The 20,065-nt window shown below is 37.8% G+C and overlaps 3 protein-coding genes and 1 non-coding gene across 6 annotated transcripts; 2 read left to right on the top strand and 2 right to left on the bottom strand.

The window, feature by feature from the left end:
* The first annotated feature begins 1,088 nt into the window (after positions 1–1,088).
* On the top strand, positions 1,089–3,214 carry LOC109150443 (putative late blight resistance protein homolog R1B-16). Its single transcript, XM_019298353.1, has 2 exons — positions 1,089–2,242; positions 2,467–3,214. The coding sequence occupies exons 1-2, from the start codon at positions 1,089–1,091 to the stop codon at positions 3,212–3,214; spliced, it is 1,902 nt and encodes a 633-aa protein (XP_019153898.1).
* A 4,804-nt stretch (positions 3,215–8,018) lies between these two features.
* On the top strand, positions 8,019–11,813 carry LOC109150354 (probable receptor-like protein kinase At2g42960). 3 transcript variants are annotated; one of them, XM_019298256.1, is made up of 8 exons: positions 8,019–8,618; positions 9,071–9,782; positions 9,868–9,972; positions 10,094–10,216; positions 10,338–10,508; positions 10,594–10,723; positions 10,985–11,249; positions 11,301–11,363. In XM_019298256.1, exons 2-7 carry the CDS (start codon positions 9,130–9,132, stop codon positions 11,210–11,212), a joined length of 1,410 nt encoding a protein of 469 aa, XP_019153801.1. In that variant the 5' UTR covers positions 8,019–8,618; positions 9,071–9,129; the 3' UTR covers positions 11,213–11,249; positions 11,301–11,363. The 3 variants fall into 3 exon arrangements, with proteins under 3 accessions (XP_019153801.1, XP_019153800.1, XP_019153799.1); XM_019298255.1 differs by having other exon boundaries at positions 10,985–11,250; positions 11,297–11,355; XM_019298254.1 differs by having other exon boundaries at positions 8,023–8,618; positions 10,985–11,194; positions 11,323–11,813.
* A 2,693-nt stretch (positions 11,814–14,506) lies between these two features.
* Positions 14,507–15,667, bottom strand: LOC109150444 (uncharacterized mitochondrial protein AtMg00810-like). Its single transcript, XM_019298354.1, has one exon. The coding sequence runs from the start codon at positions 15,665–15,667 to the stop codon at positions 14,507–14,509; it is 1,161 nt and encodes a 386-aa protein (XP_019153899.1).
* Positions 15,668–19,681: 4,014 nt separating this feature from the next.
* On the bottom strand, positions 19,682–19,754 carry TRNAR-ACG. Its single transcript has one exon. It is a non-coding gene; the product is annotated as a tRNA-Arg (tRNA).
* Between the last annotated feature and the right edge of the window lie 311 nt (positions 19,755–20,065).

Here is a 20,065-nt window from a genome sequence, read left to right on the forward strand (position 1 = left end):
AAAACACATACACATGCTATACTTATTTTTCAAATCTAATTTAGATACATAATTTGTATTTATAGACACAAAATCTTATAACAAAAAGTATAAATTCATAATATAAAACACAATTACTAATTTGTTTAAGCTTTTCACCATGGTAACAACAAAGAGTCCATTGTGATCTCTGATGATGGAGCCGACACCAGTAGTTCTGGAATCCTTGTCCATTGCAGCATCTACATTCATCTTTAGGTACACTCAAGATCCTCTCTCTATCCTCTTGCAGGAATATATCTTCTATGACTTCTTCATCCCATCCAGTCTCTTTTTGCCCCTTTAATTTGTTCCCAAATCTTCTCAAACCAACATATAAATGTGTGTCTGTGTTTTTTATTTTGGGCATAACCCGTAGTGCAAATGTTGTCCCTCAATTTTTCTTACGTACTGTCTGGGATAAGTAATATATGTACAATTTTAAAAATTGATGGGCAATATTTACACCACTAATAATTGATATATTATGAAGAGACATAAAATATAATTTTCTCTAGTATAAATTAAAATTTTCTTCCTCAATTTTATAATCCGAATAACTCTACAACTACCTCAAACTTGTCTCAAACCCGAATGAATGTTATTTGTACCATGGCTTTGACGAACACATTCAGAATAAAATAAAACAACATATATAGATGTGAGCTCACTTAAGACTAAACAATATAATGTATGTTGTTGTCATTATCTATCTAAAATAGTAACATTAATCTTTACAATTAAGTTGCAGAATGTTTAACATAAAAGTTAGTGCTGCCGGCCTCTTGCAATTAAAAATGCCTTCCCTCTTGCAATTATTGCACTTAGAGCCATAAGGTAAATTGCCAATTGATGATAATTACTATACACACACACATACTAAGTGAGAAGAAGCTAGCTGAGATCAGATCAGAGAAGAATTGAAGAATGAAGAAGAAGAAGAAGAAGACTTGGGAATTGCAGATCTTTTTGGGGAGAAACCACAAGGGTATTCATTCAAACTTGGTTGTATTTTGGAAGAAGCAATAAGAGACATTGATGGCATCCACAAAGAGTTGTTCAAAATGAAGATGGAGTACGAGCATGGAAGGAAAACAAGTACACTTGCAGTAGCTTCGACTAGATGTGATGGAGTTGTCATGCCCCAGGACAAAATAATGGTGGGGAAAAACAATGAGTTCCAGATTGTAAAGAAGATGTTAATTGAGCATTCATCAAGGCAACGGGAAATTGTCTCCATCAAAGATATGGGAGGTATTGGCAAAACAACGTTAGCCAGACGAGTTTATGGAGATTCATCAATTGTCTCCCACTTTGACAAGCGAGCTTGGGTTGTTGCATCACAGTATCATAATAAATTGCAAATGCTAACAGGTCTTCTTAAATCAATAGGTTGTGCAGTGGGTAGTGTCACTGAAGAGGATCATCTAGCACAAGTACTATACCAAAATCTAATGCATCAAAGATACTTTGTTGTGATAGATGACATTTGGAGCGTTGATGCATGGGATTCTGTCAAAGCTTGCTTTCCAGATAATGCAAATGGCAGTCGAGTACTGTTGACTACTCGCATTGCAGAGGTGGCTACTAATATCGGCTCTAGTAATGACTTTTCTCATCAAGCACAATTGTTAGATCAAACTGAAAGTTGGAACTTATTTTGTGAAAAGGCAAGCAAATCTAGCTATGCTGAGTTTGAGGTGATTGGGAGACCCATTGTTAAGAAATGTAAAGGATTGCCTTTGGCAATTGTTGTGGCCGCAGGTTTATTTTCCAAACTTCATTTGCTGGATGAGTGGAAGAATGTTGTAGAAACCCTAAATTCATATGCAACAACAACAATTGATGAAGAATGTTCAAGGATACTCTCATCGAGTTACAATCACTTGCCGCACAGTCTGAAGTCTTGCTTTTTATATTTGAGCATATTTCCAGAAGATAAAGAGATCCATGTGAAAGAAATTGTAAAGTTATGGGTTGCCGAAGGACTTGTAAAGGCATATGAGGATATGAGCTTTGATGCGGTGGCTAGAAGGCACATTCAAGAATTCAAGGATAGGAACCTAATTCTTGTAAAGCGACCAAGTATTTGTGGGAGAAGAGTAAAGACATTTAGAATGCACGATTTAGTGCATTCTTTTTGTGTGAGAGAAGCTAAAAGGAAAACCTTCTGCATGTTGTCTATGAGAATGAGTCCAATACCCCTCCTAAATATTTCCGATGGGTAAGCATCCAATCAAGAAGGTTTAACAGACAAACATTATATTCTTCTTTAAAAAACTGTCGATCCATCTTCGTTTTTTGCGGGTATATAGTTTTAAATTCTAGTTTTTGCTGTCTATTAAGAGTACTCTATAATAATATGGACTGTGAGATCGGATATCTTGTCCATTTGAGATACCAGTTGTCATGAGACCGAGTTTTTACCATTTTAGATCCATTTCGTAGTTGGAATCTTCAATCACTTTCAGCTGATAGTACTGCTAAAATGAGCTTTTTAGAGTTCCCACAACTACAACATTTGCGTAGTTACAGAGGTCTGAGTGATTTTTCCATATTTTTTCATCAAAACTTGAAGAGCATTTGTGGGTTGAATCCTGATCAATGCACAAAAGAATTATTTACAAATATTCCATACCTAAAGAAGGTAGAGATTCTATGTGCAGATGGTTGGAGTGATTGCATTAATAACGTTGCCTATTTACACCAGCTCCAGAGTATGCATCTTCTTGGTATATTATTTGGGCGTCCGTTGGTGATTCCAAATATTAACCACCTTGTTTGCTTGAAAAACCTTATGAGGTTGAGGTTTACGGACTTGACATTTGAGTGGAAGGCAATTAATATTTTTAGCAAGTTGCCCAAACTTGAGGTGCTAAGGCTAAGGGGTTGTAAGTGCATTGATGATGAGTGGGAACTATTGGAGAATGAGAATTTCGACCAGTTAATTTATTTGGAAATTGTTTCCATTGATCTAAAGCATTGGGAAGCAAGTGCCTGTCATTTTTCAAATCTTGAGCGCCTAGTCCTTAAACGGTGTCATCAACTGGTAAAGATCCCAGCTGACTTTGCAGAAATTCCAAACTTGAAGTCAATCAAATTGGAATACTGTTTTCCTTCTGCGGTAGATTCTGCCAAGAAAATTCAAAAAGAGCAACATGAGCAAGGAAACGAAAATATGGTTGTCATTGTATAGGCTGGTCTCCCTCCCTTACTCTTTCTTTATGCCTTATTTTTTTCAAACTTGATTTAGTTTCATCATATCCTAATAATTTATTTTCAATGATTCATGGTAGCCTCGATCTCGCAATGAAACATATTTGAGTTGATCCATATTTCAAATCTATCAATGATAAAAGGTATATATGTTTACAGTTTACCTATATGTATCCTCCTTGGCTTCTTCATTTATTTCACTACTCATATGTGAAGGTTATTTGTTTATAGTTTAATTTGGCGATTGGAGATATACTAATAAAATTATAAATTACTTTTGTCCAAAGACGTTGTAGTCCAATGGCACCAAGTTAAACTCTCACATAGGAAGTGGGTTCGGGCCTTAGTGGTGGCGTCTTCAGTACGTTGAGAAAGTGGTTATGAACCGATACTGCATAATTACTTTTGTCTCTTGGTATGCTTTACTTTCGTTTACATAGATCAGATGACTGGTAATAGATTGTCAATTGTTTAGACAATGGTCCTACCGAGTTATTTCTGATCAAACCTCACACAGGTTTGACAATGATATAGATTGACACACTATATTTTTTATATTTATTTTTTTAAAAAAAATCATAATTAAAGATTGAAATATCATTATATTTTAACCACATTTAATTTAAACTTTTCGTAAATGTGGGAATATTGAAACTTTTTCGTAAATGTGGGAATATTGAAAAGGATTTCTGTATTTGGGAGAGCCATACCATACCTATGCTTCAAAGTTTGTCCTTCTCCTTTCACATTCCCCAATCCTTTACTTAGTCAACAAAGCCCAGCTTTCTTTAGTAAACTACATTCCCCACTTCAACTCTTTTTGCCCCTTTAATTTGTTCCCATTTCCCAAATCTTCTCAAACCAAGTTAACCAACATGTAAGTTTGTGTCTGTGTTCTTTTATTTTGGGTATAACAAGTCTTGAGATCAAATTTCTTTGTACGTAAATATTTTTTCTATCTAAAATGCCAAACGATAATATATCGCCAATTCTTCCTATTAACTATTAAAATCATAATATGACCTAGTTGAGTCATATGGTTCAAGAAATCACACTTTGCGTATCAAACTAAACTTTCATCTATTAACTTATAATTTTCAGGATATGATAATGAATATTTTAATTTTTTTAATATGGGTGGAGTTAGCCAATTTATAATAATTAATTAATTAAAAAAAATAAATTTATTAGAAAGCTTTTTGTGAATTTTTTTTTTTATCCTCATAACTTTATCATAATTCTCAAATTGTTTTTTATTTCTTTTTTAATGTATGGGTCCACATATAGGTAATGAACAACACTTTTACTATGGATCATGTAGCAATATGAACCCAAATTATAATAAAATATATATATATATATATATATATAAATTTATTTCTCATTTTCTCTTTTACAAATAAAATTAATGTATGTATAACAAATATATCATCAAAAAACTTTAAATGACACCCACATTTATTTTTATTTCAAAATTTTAAATGAAACTAAAAGTCCATTAAGTTACCACTGCTAGTTTGTTAACTCATTATTATATAATTACAAGTTCATTATGTCATTACTATTAATTCATAAAGTTATTATTATAGGTTCATTAAATAAATAACACATGTTCTTTAAGTCACTAGTACATGTTCATTAAGTCACTATTATACATTCATTATTGCAATATTTACTACTAAATATTCATCACCTTACTACTATAGGTTCATCAAATCACTATTTTAAGTACATTAAGTCACTATTGTAGGTACATTAAGTCACTATTATTATTATTATTATTATTATTATTATTATTATTATTATTATTAGTTTTAATGTTATGACAAAATAGTTACTTTAGTTTGTGCCTTTGGTCATTAAACTGATAGAATTTGTTAACTCTAAACCGCGATTTAAAAAAAAAAAAAAAAAAAAACCCTTATCACTTTATTCATTCAAAGAGTATGCTATTAAATGTCAAACGATTTATGATTTTCCTATTTTATTTGGAGTTGGATGGGTAAATTCCAATAGATTGTGGATTGAATAAGTAACTTTAGGTGATAATAGAAGATTAAAGTGTGTTTGATTCATTGGTTTAAACATAAGGAATGAGAATAAAAGTCATACACATTGTTTGGTTGAAATTTTTTTAAAATACTGCAGAAGTATAGGATTTGATTATCCCTATAATTACAAAAAATATTACCTAATTTAATTTAAATCAAGTATCATTCCATTAATTCAGCATTATCCATCCTCACATTGCAATTACCAAGTATATTTGATTCCCATTCTAATTTCTATTCCTATGTTCGAACCAAACACACCTTAACGGGGCGTTTGGTTGGAGGAAAGGAATTAGGTGGGAAAAGAATTGTAATTTCATGGGAAAAGAATTATATGAGAATAAAGTAAGAGTTTAAATTCTAGTGTTTGGTTTCCATGAATAAAATTACTAGAAATTTCAATTTCAATATTTGGTATACATGGGAATTGAGAGGGAATAAGTATTATAAAGTCCAAAATTCTCATTATTGTTGTTGTTGTTAATCTTAAATGACAAGTATTTCTTGAACCCATTTGCATATTCAATCACAAAAAAAATATAACATATTAAATTCAAATACTGAAATACCACTCATCATCTACCATATCTCTTGAACTAGATATATTATAATAATTTTCATGCAAATACTTCATCAAATGTTAAGTTTCATAAGTTCACATCAAAAAAAAAAATCATAAAAATAAAAGTACACAACCTAATTATACATAATAAAATGTTAAGCTTACGTTTTAAAAACTTACATCCAAAAAAAATATAATAGAAAGGGTTCATCTAGAAGGAAGGCCAGACATCAATTTTAGGTTAAAAAAGAAAGAGATATTTTTGTCTCAAGATTATCTTTTTCTCTTTCCAAAATTTATAGAATTTAAATCCCGGCAGGACATGAGATTCTAATTCTATGAAAATAAAAGAATTGCAATTTCATCCAACTAAACTAAGAAATTTAAATACCTCCGGAATTAAGTGAGAATGCAATTCTAATTCCCTTCGACCAAACTCCCTGTAAATGTGTGCCAGCCAAACAAATAATGACAAAAATAATTAACTAATGTAGCTACGTCAGTAATAATCACCAAATTCAATCTATCTGATTACAAACTAAGTGAACTTCAATAATATTATACGGTAATTGTTTTATTATTATTTTTTTGTTTTATTATTAATATTGATATTGATATAATTATAGTTAAAAAATAATTATATAAGTGTTTTTTATTTTGAAAACTATTTTTTTTTATATCAGTAAGAAGGGGAATACCCAGAGGAAAACATAGTTTTACACAAGAATGTTCACATTGCGCCAAGAGGGGAGACCAAGACCAAGCATGTCATCTTCCAAGCTTCCTCTGATTTCATCTAGAGGGTCATTTAACGATAAGAGACTATAGTCATGGTTGATGGCCAACTTAGCTAGAGCGTCCGCAACACAATTTTGTTCTCTGAAGATATGATTGATCTGCCAGTACTCGAAATGGTGAAGCTCCTGTCTACATGCTATAAGGATGTTGTGTGCGGCAGTGCTAGAGGCACTAGAGGCGCAAAGAAAGTCCACAACTTCATTCTAATCGCTCTCTATGTGAATCCTTTTGATGCCTATAGAAAGAGCGATTTGAATTCCTTTTAGGATTGCTCAAGCCTCGGCTTCAAAGGGTGTGCAAGTTCCTAGCTTAACTAGGAATCCTGTTCTCCATGAACCTGTTGAGTCTCTAAACACCCCGCCACAGCCTGCAGCATGCGAGTCCGCGGCAACTGCTCCGTCGATATTGAGCTTGAGGATACCATCCGGGGGTTTGGTCCAGCAAAGCATCTTCCATGCCAGGTCATTGGTGGGCTGATGAGTGCCTTTCGATCTTGTAAAGGAACGGTTGATCTCGTTGGCTTGAGATGTGATCAAAGCAATTTTGGATTTCAGAGGTGTAAACGAGCTCTTGAATACGGCCTCGTTGCGCCACTTCCATAACCACCATAGGATCACTGAAAAGGTAGAATTATCATTGCAGGGTTTTCTTCTATTACCTTTAGCCTTTAGTCCTTCATCAAGCCAATCGACCAAAGGGAGGTGTCGTAATTGTTCATGGAGTTGTGGTAGGATGGCTTTCCAAACCTCCTCTGCGAGTGGGCAGAATCTTAGAATATGGTCTGTGTCCTCTGTTGTCGTTGTGCAGTGCAAGCAATTCTCATCATCTGTGAAACCACGTCTTCTGCGATTCTGGTTCGTCATAATTCTATCATGTCTAACAAGCCATAGAAAGGTACATATGCGATTCGGCACTTTGAGTTTCCAAATATTGTTCCACTTTGCCGCTTCTGTTGTCTCCGGTGTGCCCAATTTGAAAACTATTGATTCTATTACATTGTAATATCTGTTCATTTATACTTTCTCAACCTGTTAAAACATAAAGATTTAACGCTACCTCTCATATGAGAAAATCATTACATGTCATCTGAACACGAGGTGTTTGACAATTATATAAGTGTTTAATTGCCTGATAAGCAGTTTTCCAAACACCCCAAATCAAATCAAACACTTAAAAGTAGCTTAGTAAATCATCAAACCAGCCAAAATTTATTAAACTAATCAAATTTCAACTCATCAACCATTTACCAAACATAAGCTCTTTTTAATTTTGCTCTACGGATCTTGCGGTGTATCTATTTGGGATTTTGGGGTTTGGAAACTCCTACTTTTTGTCGCAAAGTTAAAAGAAAAAGAAAAAAAAAATGCCATCTTCTGCTCAGTCTTCATGGACCCATTTTTAATTTTAATTTTTGGCTTTTTCTTTACTGTTCTGTGTGTGACTGTGAGAGGAGGTTCCCTCCATTGCAAACCAATCTTTCAATCTAGCTTTCGTTGGTCCTCTCTGCCACATTCTTTACACAACCCCACCAAATCATTTCACCCACTATCTGCTTTTCTCAAATCTGAACTCACCCCCACCCCCACCCCTCTTCCCGCTATACATGTTGGTGTATATGTATGTATGTAGTATGTATCTTTCTCTATCTAGTATCTACCCAACAAGATTAGACTTTTGTCTGGCCTTGTAACCTTGTTTGAGGAAATGTGTTGTTTTTCCTCGATTTTCTCTCACCCAGACTAGCCCCCACTTCTTTCTTCTGCTTCTAAACTACTCCGTGAAATAGTACACTTGCTCTTGGGCTTTTGGTGGCCTCTTTCTGTATTCTATTCCAACTCTGCATTGCCATTGCCATATCTATCTCTATCTATGCTCATTGCCCTCTTTGGGTTCTCAAGGAAGAAGAAAGGGAGGGGGGGGGGGGGGGGGGGTAGGTTTCTTCCTTCTTTCTTGAATTCCAGATCAGTATAGAGGTACTATTTCTTGATTTTCTTCCCTTTCTCCTTTGAATTACATCAATTCTGATCCGAATCTCTGTCTTTTGTTTGCTTTGATGATAAGTCATGCCTTTGCCTTTTCTCTTTTAGTTTTGTTACTCATTTTAGAGGTTTAGATTCCAGGTAAATGTGGTTCGGTCATTTAATTTAGTTAATAATGTGTTTTGAAACATTTGGAGTAAAAATTATTGATTCATTAGCTGTTTCAAGAGGAGGAGGTTTTGCATTCTATAACATTGTGCTCAAGAATCACTGTAAATGCATATGCACTTCCCTTTACTTTGATTTTGATTTACTTCCCTACTTAATTAGAGAAGAATGCTTATATTTGTGTTCTTGAAATCACATTTATAGATTGAAGAAAATTGCACTGATGTATTTGCAGTTTGCTTATTTTGTAATTTGTTTGCATTTTTCTTGGCAATCAGGAGGGCAATTGACTAAACCTGAGATCTGAATTTTCTTTCTCCTATACAATTTGCTAGAAATGTCAACTGGGAGCTTAAATGCTGAATTGTCGGAGAAAACATCATTGTTTGGGATGAAACTATGGGTTGTGATTGGTATCTGTTTTGGTGTGTTCATTGTTGGGATTCTGTGTCTTTTGTCTGTATGGGTCACATTTCGGAGAAAATCTAGGAAAACAGCTGAAAAGAATTCACCTTGTGAAATACCCAATGTTTCCAAGGATATCAAGGTTGACATAATTAGTGCTCCGAGTGATAACGATCGTCCTGAAACTTTGTTTCTAACCATTCGTGATAAATCGAGCGAGAGGAATTCGGAGAAAATGGTAGTTCATTTAGGCAAGAGTAAATCGAGCGATGCTGATATGATTAGTCAATGCAGCTCGCTTTACAATAATGAAATTGGATGTAGTTCAGTGTCGGGGGAGGATGGTGGTTCGGGAACTGTCCCGAAACAATCTACACATGGACTTTCTATGGCGTCCCCTTTGATTGGTTTGCCGGAGCTCTCACACCTTGGTTGGGGTCACTGGTTCACGCTTAGAGATCTCGAGCTTGCAACAAATAGTTTCTCGTCGGAGAATGTGGTTGGAGAAGGTGGCTATGGAGTTGTTTACAAAGCTACATTGAGCAATGGGACTGAGGTAGCAGTAAAGAAGCTCCTAAATAATCTGTGAGAATCTTTATATCCTTTTTTTAAAAAACTTTGGCTCTCGAATTTTCTTTAGCTTATGATCGAACGATGATTTTCTTCACAGTGGCCAAGCAGAGAAAGAATTCAGATCCGAAGTGGAGGCAATTGGCCATGTTCGCCACAAGAATCTTGTGCGCCTTCTTGGCTTTTGCATAGAAGGCGTTCACAGGTATGCATTCACTAGTAAGTGGTTTTCTATATTTATCACGAGTTTTCCAAGCAATTCCTTTGCCAATTATTATGATTTCGATTTACATTTTTCTAAATGTTATTCTCTTTTGCTCATCAAGGATGCTGGTGTACGAATATGTTAATAATGGCAATTTGGAGCAGTGGCTTCATGGCGCTATGAGACAGCATGGCGCACTTACTTGGGAAGCCCGTATGAAGGTTCTTCTTGGTACTGCAAAGGCGTAAGTTCCAATCCATTAAACAAATTTGTTTGCTGGCTCTATAATATTTTCTATAACTTGTTTAAGATGCACTCGATAATCTATTTCTGTATGATTATTGTGTGTTTTGTCCTATCTGCAGGCTTGCGTACCTACATGAGGCTATAGAACCGAAAGTTGTACACCGAGACATAAAATCCAGTAATATCCTGATCGATGATCAATTTAATGCCGAAGTTTCTGACTTTGGACTGGCGAAACTCTTGGACTCGGAAGAAAGTCACATAACAACGAGAGTAATGGGCACCTTTGGGTATGTGATTTCCAATGTCGAGCTTGTAAAAAGAACCTGTTTTTAGTGTTGAATACTTAAAGATTGTTTTTTTATATGTTTGCAGTTATGTGGCTCCAGAATATGCGAATACTGGGTTGTTGAATGAAAAGAGCGATGTTTACAGTTTCGGTGTCTTGCTGCTTGAAACAGTCACGGGAAGAGACCCCGTTGATTATCACCGTCCTGTTAGTGAGGTATTCGACCTTTTCTGATTAGAAGTTTAAAATTAAAATGAACTTTACCTGTCCTGGTGGCATTTATGGTATAACTATTAATGTGCAATCCAACTATCAGCTTAGACTTTTAGTTGAGATGGAGCACATGCTTCAATTTGGTATCAGAGCCAGACCAAAGGTCATGGTATTAAGTAATAATGTGCAATCCAACTATCAGCTTAGGCTTTTAGTTGAGATGGAGCTTCAATTGCACAAGGTATTGATATGTGTCTGTGGCAGGTCAATCTTGTTGAGTGGCTCAAAACGATGGTTGTGAATCGGAGAGCCGAGGAAGCTGTGGATGCTGGCCTTGAAGTCAAGCCCAGTACTCGTGTTTTGAAACGGGTACTTCTGGTGGCACTTAGATGTGTCGATACTGACTCAAAACGGCGGCCTAAAATGAGTCATGTTGTTCAAATGCTGGATAGCGACGAATTCCTTCATCGCGAGGTGCATGCCCGTTTCTAACATCATAATATTAAGAGCTTTTAGTTTCCTTATTTTGTGTTTTTTGCTTAATTTCTTACTGTGTTTTGGCTCATCCTAACATCATTTTTTTTTTGTTTCTTTAATTTCAGGAACGCAGAAAAAGTAGAACAACAAGCATGGAAATTGAACCCGTGAAGGAGAGTTGCAGTTCAGTTGATGCAGAAAGCAGGGTAAAGCAATCAACAGATACATCTGAGACAATTCATAATAGGAACTGACAAACACATGACTCGAGTCTCCGGTGGATAAAATTCAGATCTTCAAGTTTTGCTTCCCGGAACAAACGATTCCTGCCTGGCATAGAGTAACTGAATCGATGATAGCCCACTTTAAATTCCCATCTAGCCGGGGAGGGAGAGATTGATGGTCCACAAATATGCTCCGAGGACCTCGTGCTATCACTCGAACTAAGAATGGTCATCATCGATCCTCTGTCGGTTTTCTAAATTTTCACTGAATCACCAGGCCAATTAGTTCTGTCTCAAACTGGTTTCACTACCTTCTCTATAAAGACTGCAGATCCATTAGCATTTTGTTGGAACAGTTATGAAAGAATGAAATATGATTCATTTCCTGTGAATTATATATGACATATCATTATCTTTACTTAGCCATGTCTATACAATTGAAGTATGTGCTCCATCTCAAGTAAAAGCCTAAGTTGATAGTTGGATTGCACATTAATGGTTATATGCTCAACATATACCCTTTTCTGCTCCCTTTCTTGGGATGAGTAGTGAGCTTATAATTGCACTCAAGGTGAGACATAAACAAAGAAACATCCCTTTTCCTTTTCCTTTTCCTTTTTCTGTTCTTGGGTTTTGGGTGTGGAGGGGACCTGAAATGATGATTGAGATGTTTCTGTTGAAGACCTTTTCTTATAGGCTGGACCTGGACTAGTATTGTATCTAACATGAACAATTATATTTGAATGTCTAAATATAATTTATATAAAAAACTAAATAAACTTGTCATGCCTGCAAAGATCTTAGACTTGTGAGAAGCTTGAATTGAGTTCACGTGTCGAGTATAATTTAATCGATATTGAACCGAGTAAACATCTGACCTTTATTTTGACGATGAAATCCACCATGCATATCACTAGAGTTGTAAATTAGAGATTCAACCTTTTGAAAGAAGAATTGTGAGTTGGATCTGCCTGACTCCTCTGATGCCACCTAGGATGAGTGTCAACAATTTTGACATCTCTGTTCTTAGATGGCATACAGGGAGCCAGGCAGAACATTTTCTCAAACTCACTGCTCCCCCCATTTCTTCATCTCAAACCCATATCCATATAACTGCAACCAAGACAATGCAATTACTAATTGATCTTTCAAAACACACACAAAAAAGAAAAGAAAAAAATACAGGCTAATAAGGGCACCTGGGTCATAAAAGACTCTTTTCAAGTATAGTTGAGTCTAGCTAATAGGAGTTTAATTTAGTATATAATGGTGCATTGAAGTGTGATTGAGAGATATGAGTGGGAAAAGCAGAGGAGAAATTTATAGGAGGGGAGAAGAAGGAAGACAAGAGAAAATCCAAGTGGGAATTGAGTGAGCAGGCCGGCGGCAAAAAAGGGTTCTCCCATGGTGATGAAACCAAACACAGTCCTGTGTTGTTTTCTGGGAATTCATCACCACCTTTGGCTTTCTCTTTCATTCAAATGCCAATCCATTTTCGCCATCATACCTCTCAATTATTTGGGTTATTTTGCATCTTCATCATAGTTTGATTTGTTGGAAAAATTAACATAAAATGACTTTTTTTTTTTGAAAATAAAAGGCTAATTCATTAATCATAAGCAGAAATGTTTACAATACAGATCGTTAGAATGACAATGCATTCTTTACAGTCAGACATAGAAATAAATTTCCTAGCAATGTTATAGAAAACATGGATCGCAGACTGTTTTACAAACTTGAAGCCGAAGTTGTTGGATGAACTCGTTGCTTCTTCACAAATCTAGTCAAACATAGTCAAACCTGACTCTGGTAAGACCATTTTATCATTCCACGCTTATGAGAAGAACTCGCTAAAGAAACGAGAGGAAAACTCGCCAAAGAAACGAGAGGGAAACACTCACTAGAGAGACGAGAGAAAACAAACTAGTCGAAGGAACAAAGGGATAACGTAGAACCAAAAGAAAACAACATAAACGGAAAAGAGGGTAGAAAACCTGTCAGATCTGTAGAGTCTCTGAAGCCTTCTATGGGAAACAATCGGAGATGATCTGAGATCTAACACTTAATCCTAAACAACCGAAGGATAAAATCTACTAATGGCACCGCAGGCTCAACCCTCCATCAGAGCGTCAGCCGGCAGCACCAAGTCGTCTTTACTTCGTGGGAGCAGCTGAAAATGGAAGAGAAAGCGGTTGAGTTTTTGGGAGAGAAAGCGGTTGAGTTTTCTGTATACATAAAATGACATTTTAAACAGTGGTATAATAGGTCTTCTATGAGACTATCTCATATGAGATGTACAATGACAATAAAATTAACACAAAATGACAATTTAGTCTCTCTACTTTTAAAAGTGGTGAAACTAAGGACAATAGTTAACGGTGTTAATATTACTATCAACTTAGCTTATGTGACACGGTGACATTATTATTGCTCAATCATAATATTTATATTCCAACTCATATATTATTTTATAAATATTTAATATTAATTAATTTTACAACTAATATATTACATTAATATGTTCAAAAAAATAATTACAAGCATGCTGACATCAAGTGTCAAAATCTCATTAGGAACATGGTTGTAATTATTTTTTTTTGGACATACTAATTTAATATACTTGTGGTAAAAATAATTAATTTTAAATATCTATAAAGTAATATATTAGTTGGAATATAAATATCATGATGTGACAATGATGATGTTAGTGTCACGTAACCTAAATTAACGGTAATATTAACACAGTTAACTATTGTCCTTAATTGCACCACTTTTTAAAGTATAGGGACTAAATTGAACAAAATTAAATAAAAGTATAAGAACCAAATTGAACAAAACACAATAGTAAAAAGACCACGTAAGTACTTTGACTGACAAAAAAATCAATATACTCAGAGGATTAGAACAATTATCTCATTCAGTTTCAACAGAAAGAGAATACATAAGTGTATATCTAATCCTACCACTAATCTCTCTTGACAAGTAGACTAGCTGTACAAGACTAATTCTAGGACCACACAAATATAAACTATATTACATAATGAAATAATAATAATAATAATAATAGTAACACTAACACACCCCCTCAAGCACAAGGTTCGTGGTTGACAACATTGAGCTTGTCCCGCAGAGCCGTAAACCGAGGTCCTGGTAAAGGCTTGGTAAGAACGTCAGCTAGTTGATCTTTGGTGGAGATGAAGTTCACGACGAAGTCACCCGAGGCTACCTTGTCACGCACAAAGTGATAATCTATCTCGACATGCTTCGTCCGGGCATGGAAAACAGGATTCGCACACAGATAAGTTGCACCTAAATTGTCACACCATAAGCTAGCGGGATGTCCAGTGTGTAGCCCAAGTTCACGGAGCAGAGAAACAATCCAGGTGACTTCGGCCGCGACATCGGCTAGTGCTTTGTATTCTGCCTCAGTGGAGGAACGAGCTACGGTGCGCTGTTTCCGAGATAACCAGGAAACCAGATTACTTCCCAAAAAAACAGCATAGCCACTGGTGCTTTTCCTGTCTACCGGGCATCCAGCCCAGTCAGAGTCAGAGTAGGCGTGGATGGCACTTGAGTCGGAGGGAGTTAGCCGCAGACCGTAACCCAGAGTGCCCTTGATATATCGTAACACACGCTTCACCATTGCCCAATGATCTTCAGTCGGAGAGTGCATAAACTGACACAGGCGATTAACTGCATAGGCTAGATCTGGCCGAGTGATAGTCAGATATTGAAGTGCCCCGACGATAAGTCGATACTGCGTAGGGTTCTCAAAATGCTGCTCAGACGAAGTCACAGCCTGAGTAACCGAAGTCGGTGTAGTGAGCGGCTTGCAGTCCGACATTCCAGAACGACCCAAGATATCGATCATGTACCGCCGCTGAGAGAGAATCATACTGTTACCTGCTGCAATCGTCTCTATGCCCAAAAAGAACCCTGGGGTGCCGAGGTCTCGAACTTTGAACGCGGTGGCTAAACGGCGTAACAGAGACTCGACCATATCTGCATCACTGCCCATCATGATGATGTCGTCCACATAGATGAGGAGAAAAACTTTAGATGCACCCGTCGAGTGGTAAAATAATGACACATCAGTCTTGGATGAGGAAAACCCTGCAGACAACAAATAGTCATGTAGTCTTTTGAACCACGCACGCGGGGCTTGTTTAAGCCCATAGAGCGAGCGCTGTAGATGACAGACATGATCAGGATGAACATGGTCTTCATACCCTGGTGGCTGCTTCATGTACACCGTCTCAGCTAAATGGCCATTAAGAAAAGCATTGTGGACATCTAACTGACGTAGAGTCCACTTGTGCGAGATAGCCAAAGAGAATAATATGCGGACAGTAGTGGGTTTGACAACTGGACTGAAGGTGTCGAAGAAGTCCTCCCCTGCGACTTGATTGAAGCCTTTGGCTACTAGACGAGCCTTATAGCGTTCAACCGATAGAATAATATGCGGATAGTAGTGGGTTTGACAACTGGATTGAAGGTGTCGAAGAAGTCCTCCCCTGCGACTTGATTGAAGCCTTTGGCTACTAGACGAGCCTTATAGCGTTCAACCGATCCATCCGCGGTGCGTTTAGTACGGAAAACCCATTTACAACCAATAATGTTCATGGTAGGGTCCGGTGGTACTAATCGCCAAGTGTTGTTATGCAGGAGGGCATTGAATTCTTGATCCATTGCATCACGCCACTGTGGATGTCCCACAGCCTGGGAGTAGCACGTTGGATCAGTTGTCGCCGTTAGGGCATGAAACTCTTCATTAGTACCCCGGGTCATATGCCTTAGGCGCATAGCCGAAGGTGGGACCGTGGCTCGCTTCCTGGTCCGCCTATGAGCATTTGACTCAATGGCCAATAAGGGTGCCTCTTGAGCCAATGGAACAGGCTCAGGGTCCGGAGTTGGACCCGGTGTTGGTACAATTTGTTGAGATTGCACAGGTGATATGGGTGCTGAAGCCCAAGGTGGAGCTGCAGGTGTAGAGTCCTGCTGTATTGAACCTGTTGCAAAGGGAAAAACATTCTCGTCAAACTGCACATGGCGGCAGATATAGGTTTTCCCACTGACTGGATCCATGCATCTATATCCCCTATAGGACGGTGGGTAACCTAAGAAGACACATGGGGTGGAACGGTACTCTATCTTGTGGCGATTATAAGGCCGCAGATGAGGGTAACATTGACACCCGAAGACACGAAGGAATTCATAGGGTGGAGATTTTTGGTAGAGACGATAATATGGATTTTGAAACTTTAAGACCGAGGTGGGAAGATAGTTGATTAGGCAGGTGGCAGTTTCAAATGCATAGTCCCAATATTGTTGCGGGACGCAGCTTTGAGCAAGAAGCGCTAAGCCCGTTTCGACAATGTGTCGATTACGGCGCTCAACTTTTCCATTTTGTTCATGTGTATAAGCACATGACTGCCGGTGTTCAATACCCAAGTTTTGAAAAGTGGTATGTAACTTGCGGTATTCACCCCCTAAATCTGACTGAATTGATTTGATAGAGCGCGAAAACTGTCGCTCTACCAACAAACGAAACGCATCAAAAATTTTATAGATATCTGATTTTACCCGTAATGGATAAAACCAAGTGAAACGTGTGAAGTCATCAACAAATAAAACGAAATAACGACATCCACTACTTGACACTATAGGAGCAGGGCCCCAGATATCTGTAAACAAAAGGTCTAATACATGATGACTAGAATCTTGAACTGTATCTAGTTTGAAACGGGAGGACTTGCCGAGATGACAAGCTACACACGACCCCAACTCTTGAGATTTATTTTCCTGAACGAAGCAGTTCTGAAGGACTTTATTTTGGACCACAGTATGCGGGTGACCGAGCCGGCGATGCCACACAGCCGGCGTAGCACGGGAACTCACAAACGCGAAGTGGGAACGTGACACGGGTAATTTGTACAAACCGCCCGAGGTTGGACCTTTAAGGAGCGTGACCTTGGTTTTGGAATCCTTCACAAAAAAAGAATTATCATGAAATTCAAAATAAACATGATTATCTCTAGCAAATTTTTGCACAAAAAGTAAAGGTACGGTTAATTTGGGAACGTGTAACACATTTGACATGACCAACTGTTTTGACACGGATGGAATAGATGCATGACCAATCCGCGAGATAGCCAAACCTGTACCGTTTCCTACGCGTAGCGTGTCCTGGCCAACATACTCCTCCGAATTGTTTAACATAGCAGCATCAGGAGTGGCATGTGCAGATGCCCCGGTGTCGGGATACCAAGAATCCGCCGGAGATACCTGTGCCGCAGCGGGATCAGTGGAAACGGCCACATTGGCCTGCGCCGGCGGTGGTGGTGTGGTGTACCTCTTGAAGCAGTAGATTGTCGTATGCCCGTGGGAGCGGCATATTTGACACCGTGGACCACCTCTACCGCTTCGACCGCCCCGGCCGTGGTAATTGTTCCGGCCACCCCTGCTGCCTCGGCGACCCCCATCACCGTGCGACGGACTGCCTCCACGCCCACGGCCAGCGAACAGCGCCGTGTGAGAGCCGGCAGCGACACCATCTGCCATTGATGATCCGTAATCATCAGCAAGGAAGAAATCCGCAGCCTGGAGATGGTCCGCCATTTGCGGTAGGGTGAGAGGAGTGGTGGCGGTGAGCGATGCAGCGTAGGTGCGGTATTCAGGACGGAGCCTGCGCAGAACATACAGGTTTTGCTCTTCCAACGAGAGAGGCTGGCCGGCCTGGGCAAGTGCTTCGACAAGAAGCTCTGCTCGTCCGAGGAATTCCACCGGAGACGCGTTGACTTGTCTCATCGTCTGAAATTGGTTCAACAAGTTGAGGCATCGGGCCTGAGTGTTTGAGCCGAGAGTGGTGCAAATGGAACGCCAAACGTCCGCAGCAGTGTTCCGTCCAACGGCGAGGTGGAGTACCTCATCAGACATCGTCGATTTGAGGAGAGAAAGGATCGCCTGGTCCTGCTGCACCCACACTTTGTACGCCGGGTTGGGAACCGGATCAACCGAGGTGGCGTCGGAGCCTGACTCGCCGGCGGGTGTGGCGGCGATCGTCGGAGATGGGCAAGGAGTGGAGCCGTCCACGAACCCAATAAGGTCCTGCCCACGGAGAAACGGCAGTAGCTGAGTTTTCCAAAAGAGAAAATTTCGGCTTGTTAACTTCATAGAAATAAAATGGTGCGCGCCTTGGAGGGGATTGTTACCGGCCGGGGTTGGTGCACCGCCGGCGGAGGAGGGCTGATCGGAGGACCGGGATGACATGGCGGCTTTGGGTGGTGGGAATCGGAGAAGAAAGGTGGTGGTTTGGCAAGCGAGAAGCGATCAGAAGGATCGGTTAGGCTGATACCAGATTAGAACAATTATCTCATTCAGTTTCAACAGAAAGAGAATACAGAAGTGTATATCTAATCCTACCACTAATCTCTCCTGACAAGTAGACTAGCTGTACAAGACTAATTCTAGGACCACACAAATATAAACTATATTACATAATGAAATAATAATAATAATAGTAACACTAACACATAGGACCTCATATGACATTAACTCTTTGTAGTTACATTTTCTTATTTAATTACATATATTAAAATCAAATGCATTTTACTGTTTATTTCCTATCGACCAAATCAATTCCATCGATTGAATTGTATTATAAATTTAATTTGTATGCATTGAATTTTATGACTCAATAAAAATTGTGCAATTATTTAAAATTATTTTGAAACAATTTTAGTTATGTCAAAATTATAAATAAATAAAACAAGAAGGCAACCCATAAGATTGCAAGGAGGAGAAACATTTAGTTTAAGCAATACGAGTAGGTGTCATGTATTTTATTGATAAAACAAGTCATATTAATTACATAAAAAATAAAAATTATGAGAAATATAATTAATTAAAAATTTACTATATTGAAATCGTTAAAATTACATATATTAAATCCAAATGCATTTAATTATTTATTTCTGCTTTCAAAAAAAAAAATTATTTATTTCCTATTCACCAAACCAATTCCATTGATGGAATTGTATGATAAATTTATTAATTTGTCTACATTGAATTTTATGAATCAATAAAAATGGTGCAATTATTTAAAATTACTTTGAAACAATTTTAGTTATGCCTGAGTTATAAATAAACCAATAAGGCAACCCATAAGATTGCAGGTTTCGTTGTGTATAAACTATAAATAAACAAAGGCAACCCATAAGCTAGACTGTAAGTGTAAAAAAATACAGGTTTGAGAACACAGCGACTCCACTAGGGATTGAACCCAGAATCTCTGGTTTCGTAGACCAGCGCCTTATCCATTGGGCCATGGAGTCTTGATGTTAATTTGAAGCCCTTTATTCTCTAATTCTTAATCCTAATGCACGAAAGATGTTTCAACTAACGTAGGATTTTTATTTATGCATAGAGTTAATTCCATTTTTGGTCCTTGATTTATAGATGGTAATTCACTTTTAGTCATGTTTTAAAAAATATTTCTCTTTTTAGTCTTTTCTCAAAAGGTTGAATCCCCAACCCAAGGGTTCCCTACGCTCCATATTTCTTTTTAGTCTTAATATTATTATGGTAATGTGGCATGACTATTTTTTATGATCTGTCAACAAAATCGTTAAAATTTAATAAAATA

Source organism: Ipomoea nil, unplaced genomic scaffold, assembly GCF_001879475.1.
Source record: "Ipomoea nil cultivar Tokyo-kokei standard unplaced genomic scaffold, Asagao_1.1 scaffold2279, whole genome shotgun sequence".
Classification (NCBI taxonomy): Eukaryota; Viridiplantae; Streptophyta; class Magnoliopsida; order Solanales; family Convolvulaceae; genus Ipomoea; species Ipomoea nil.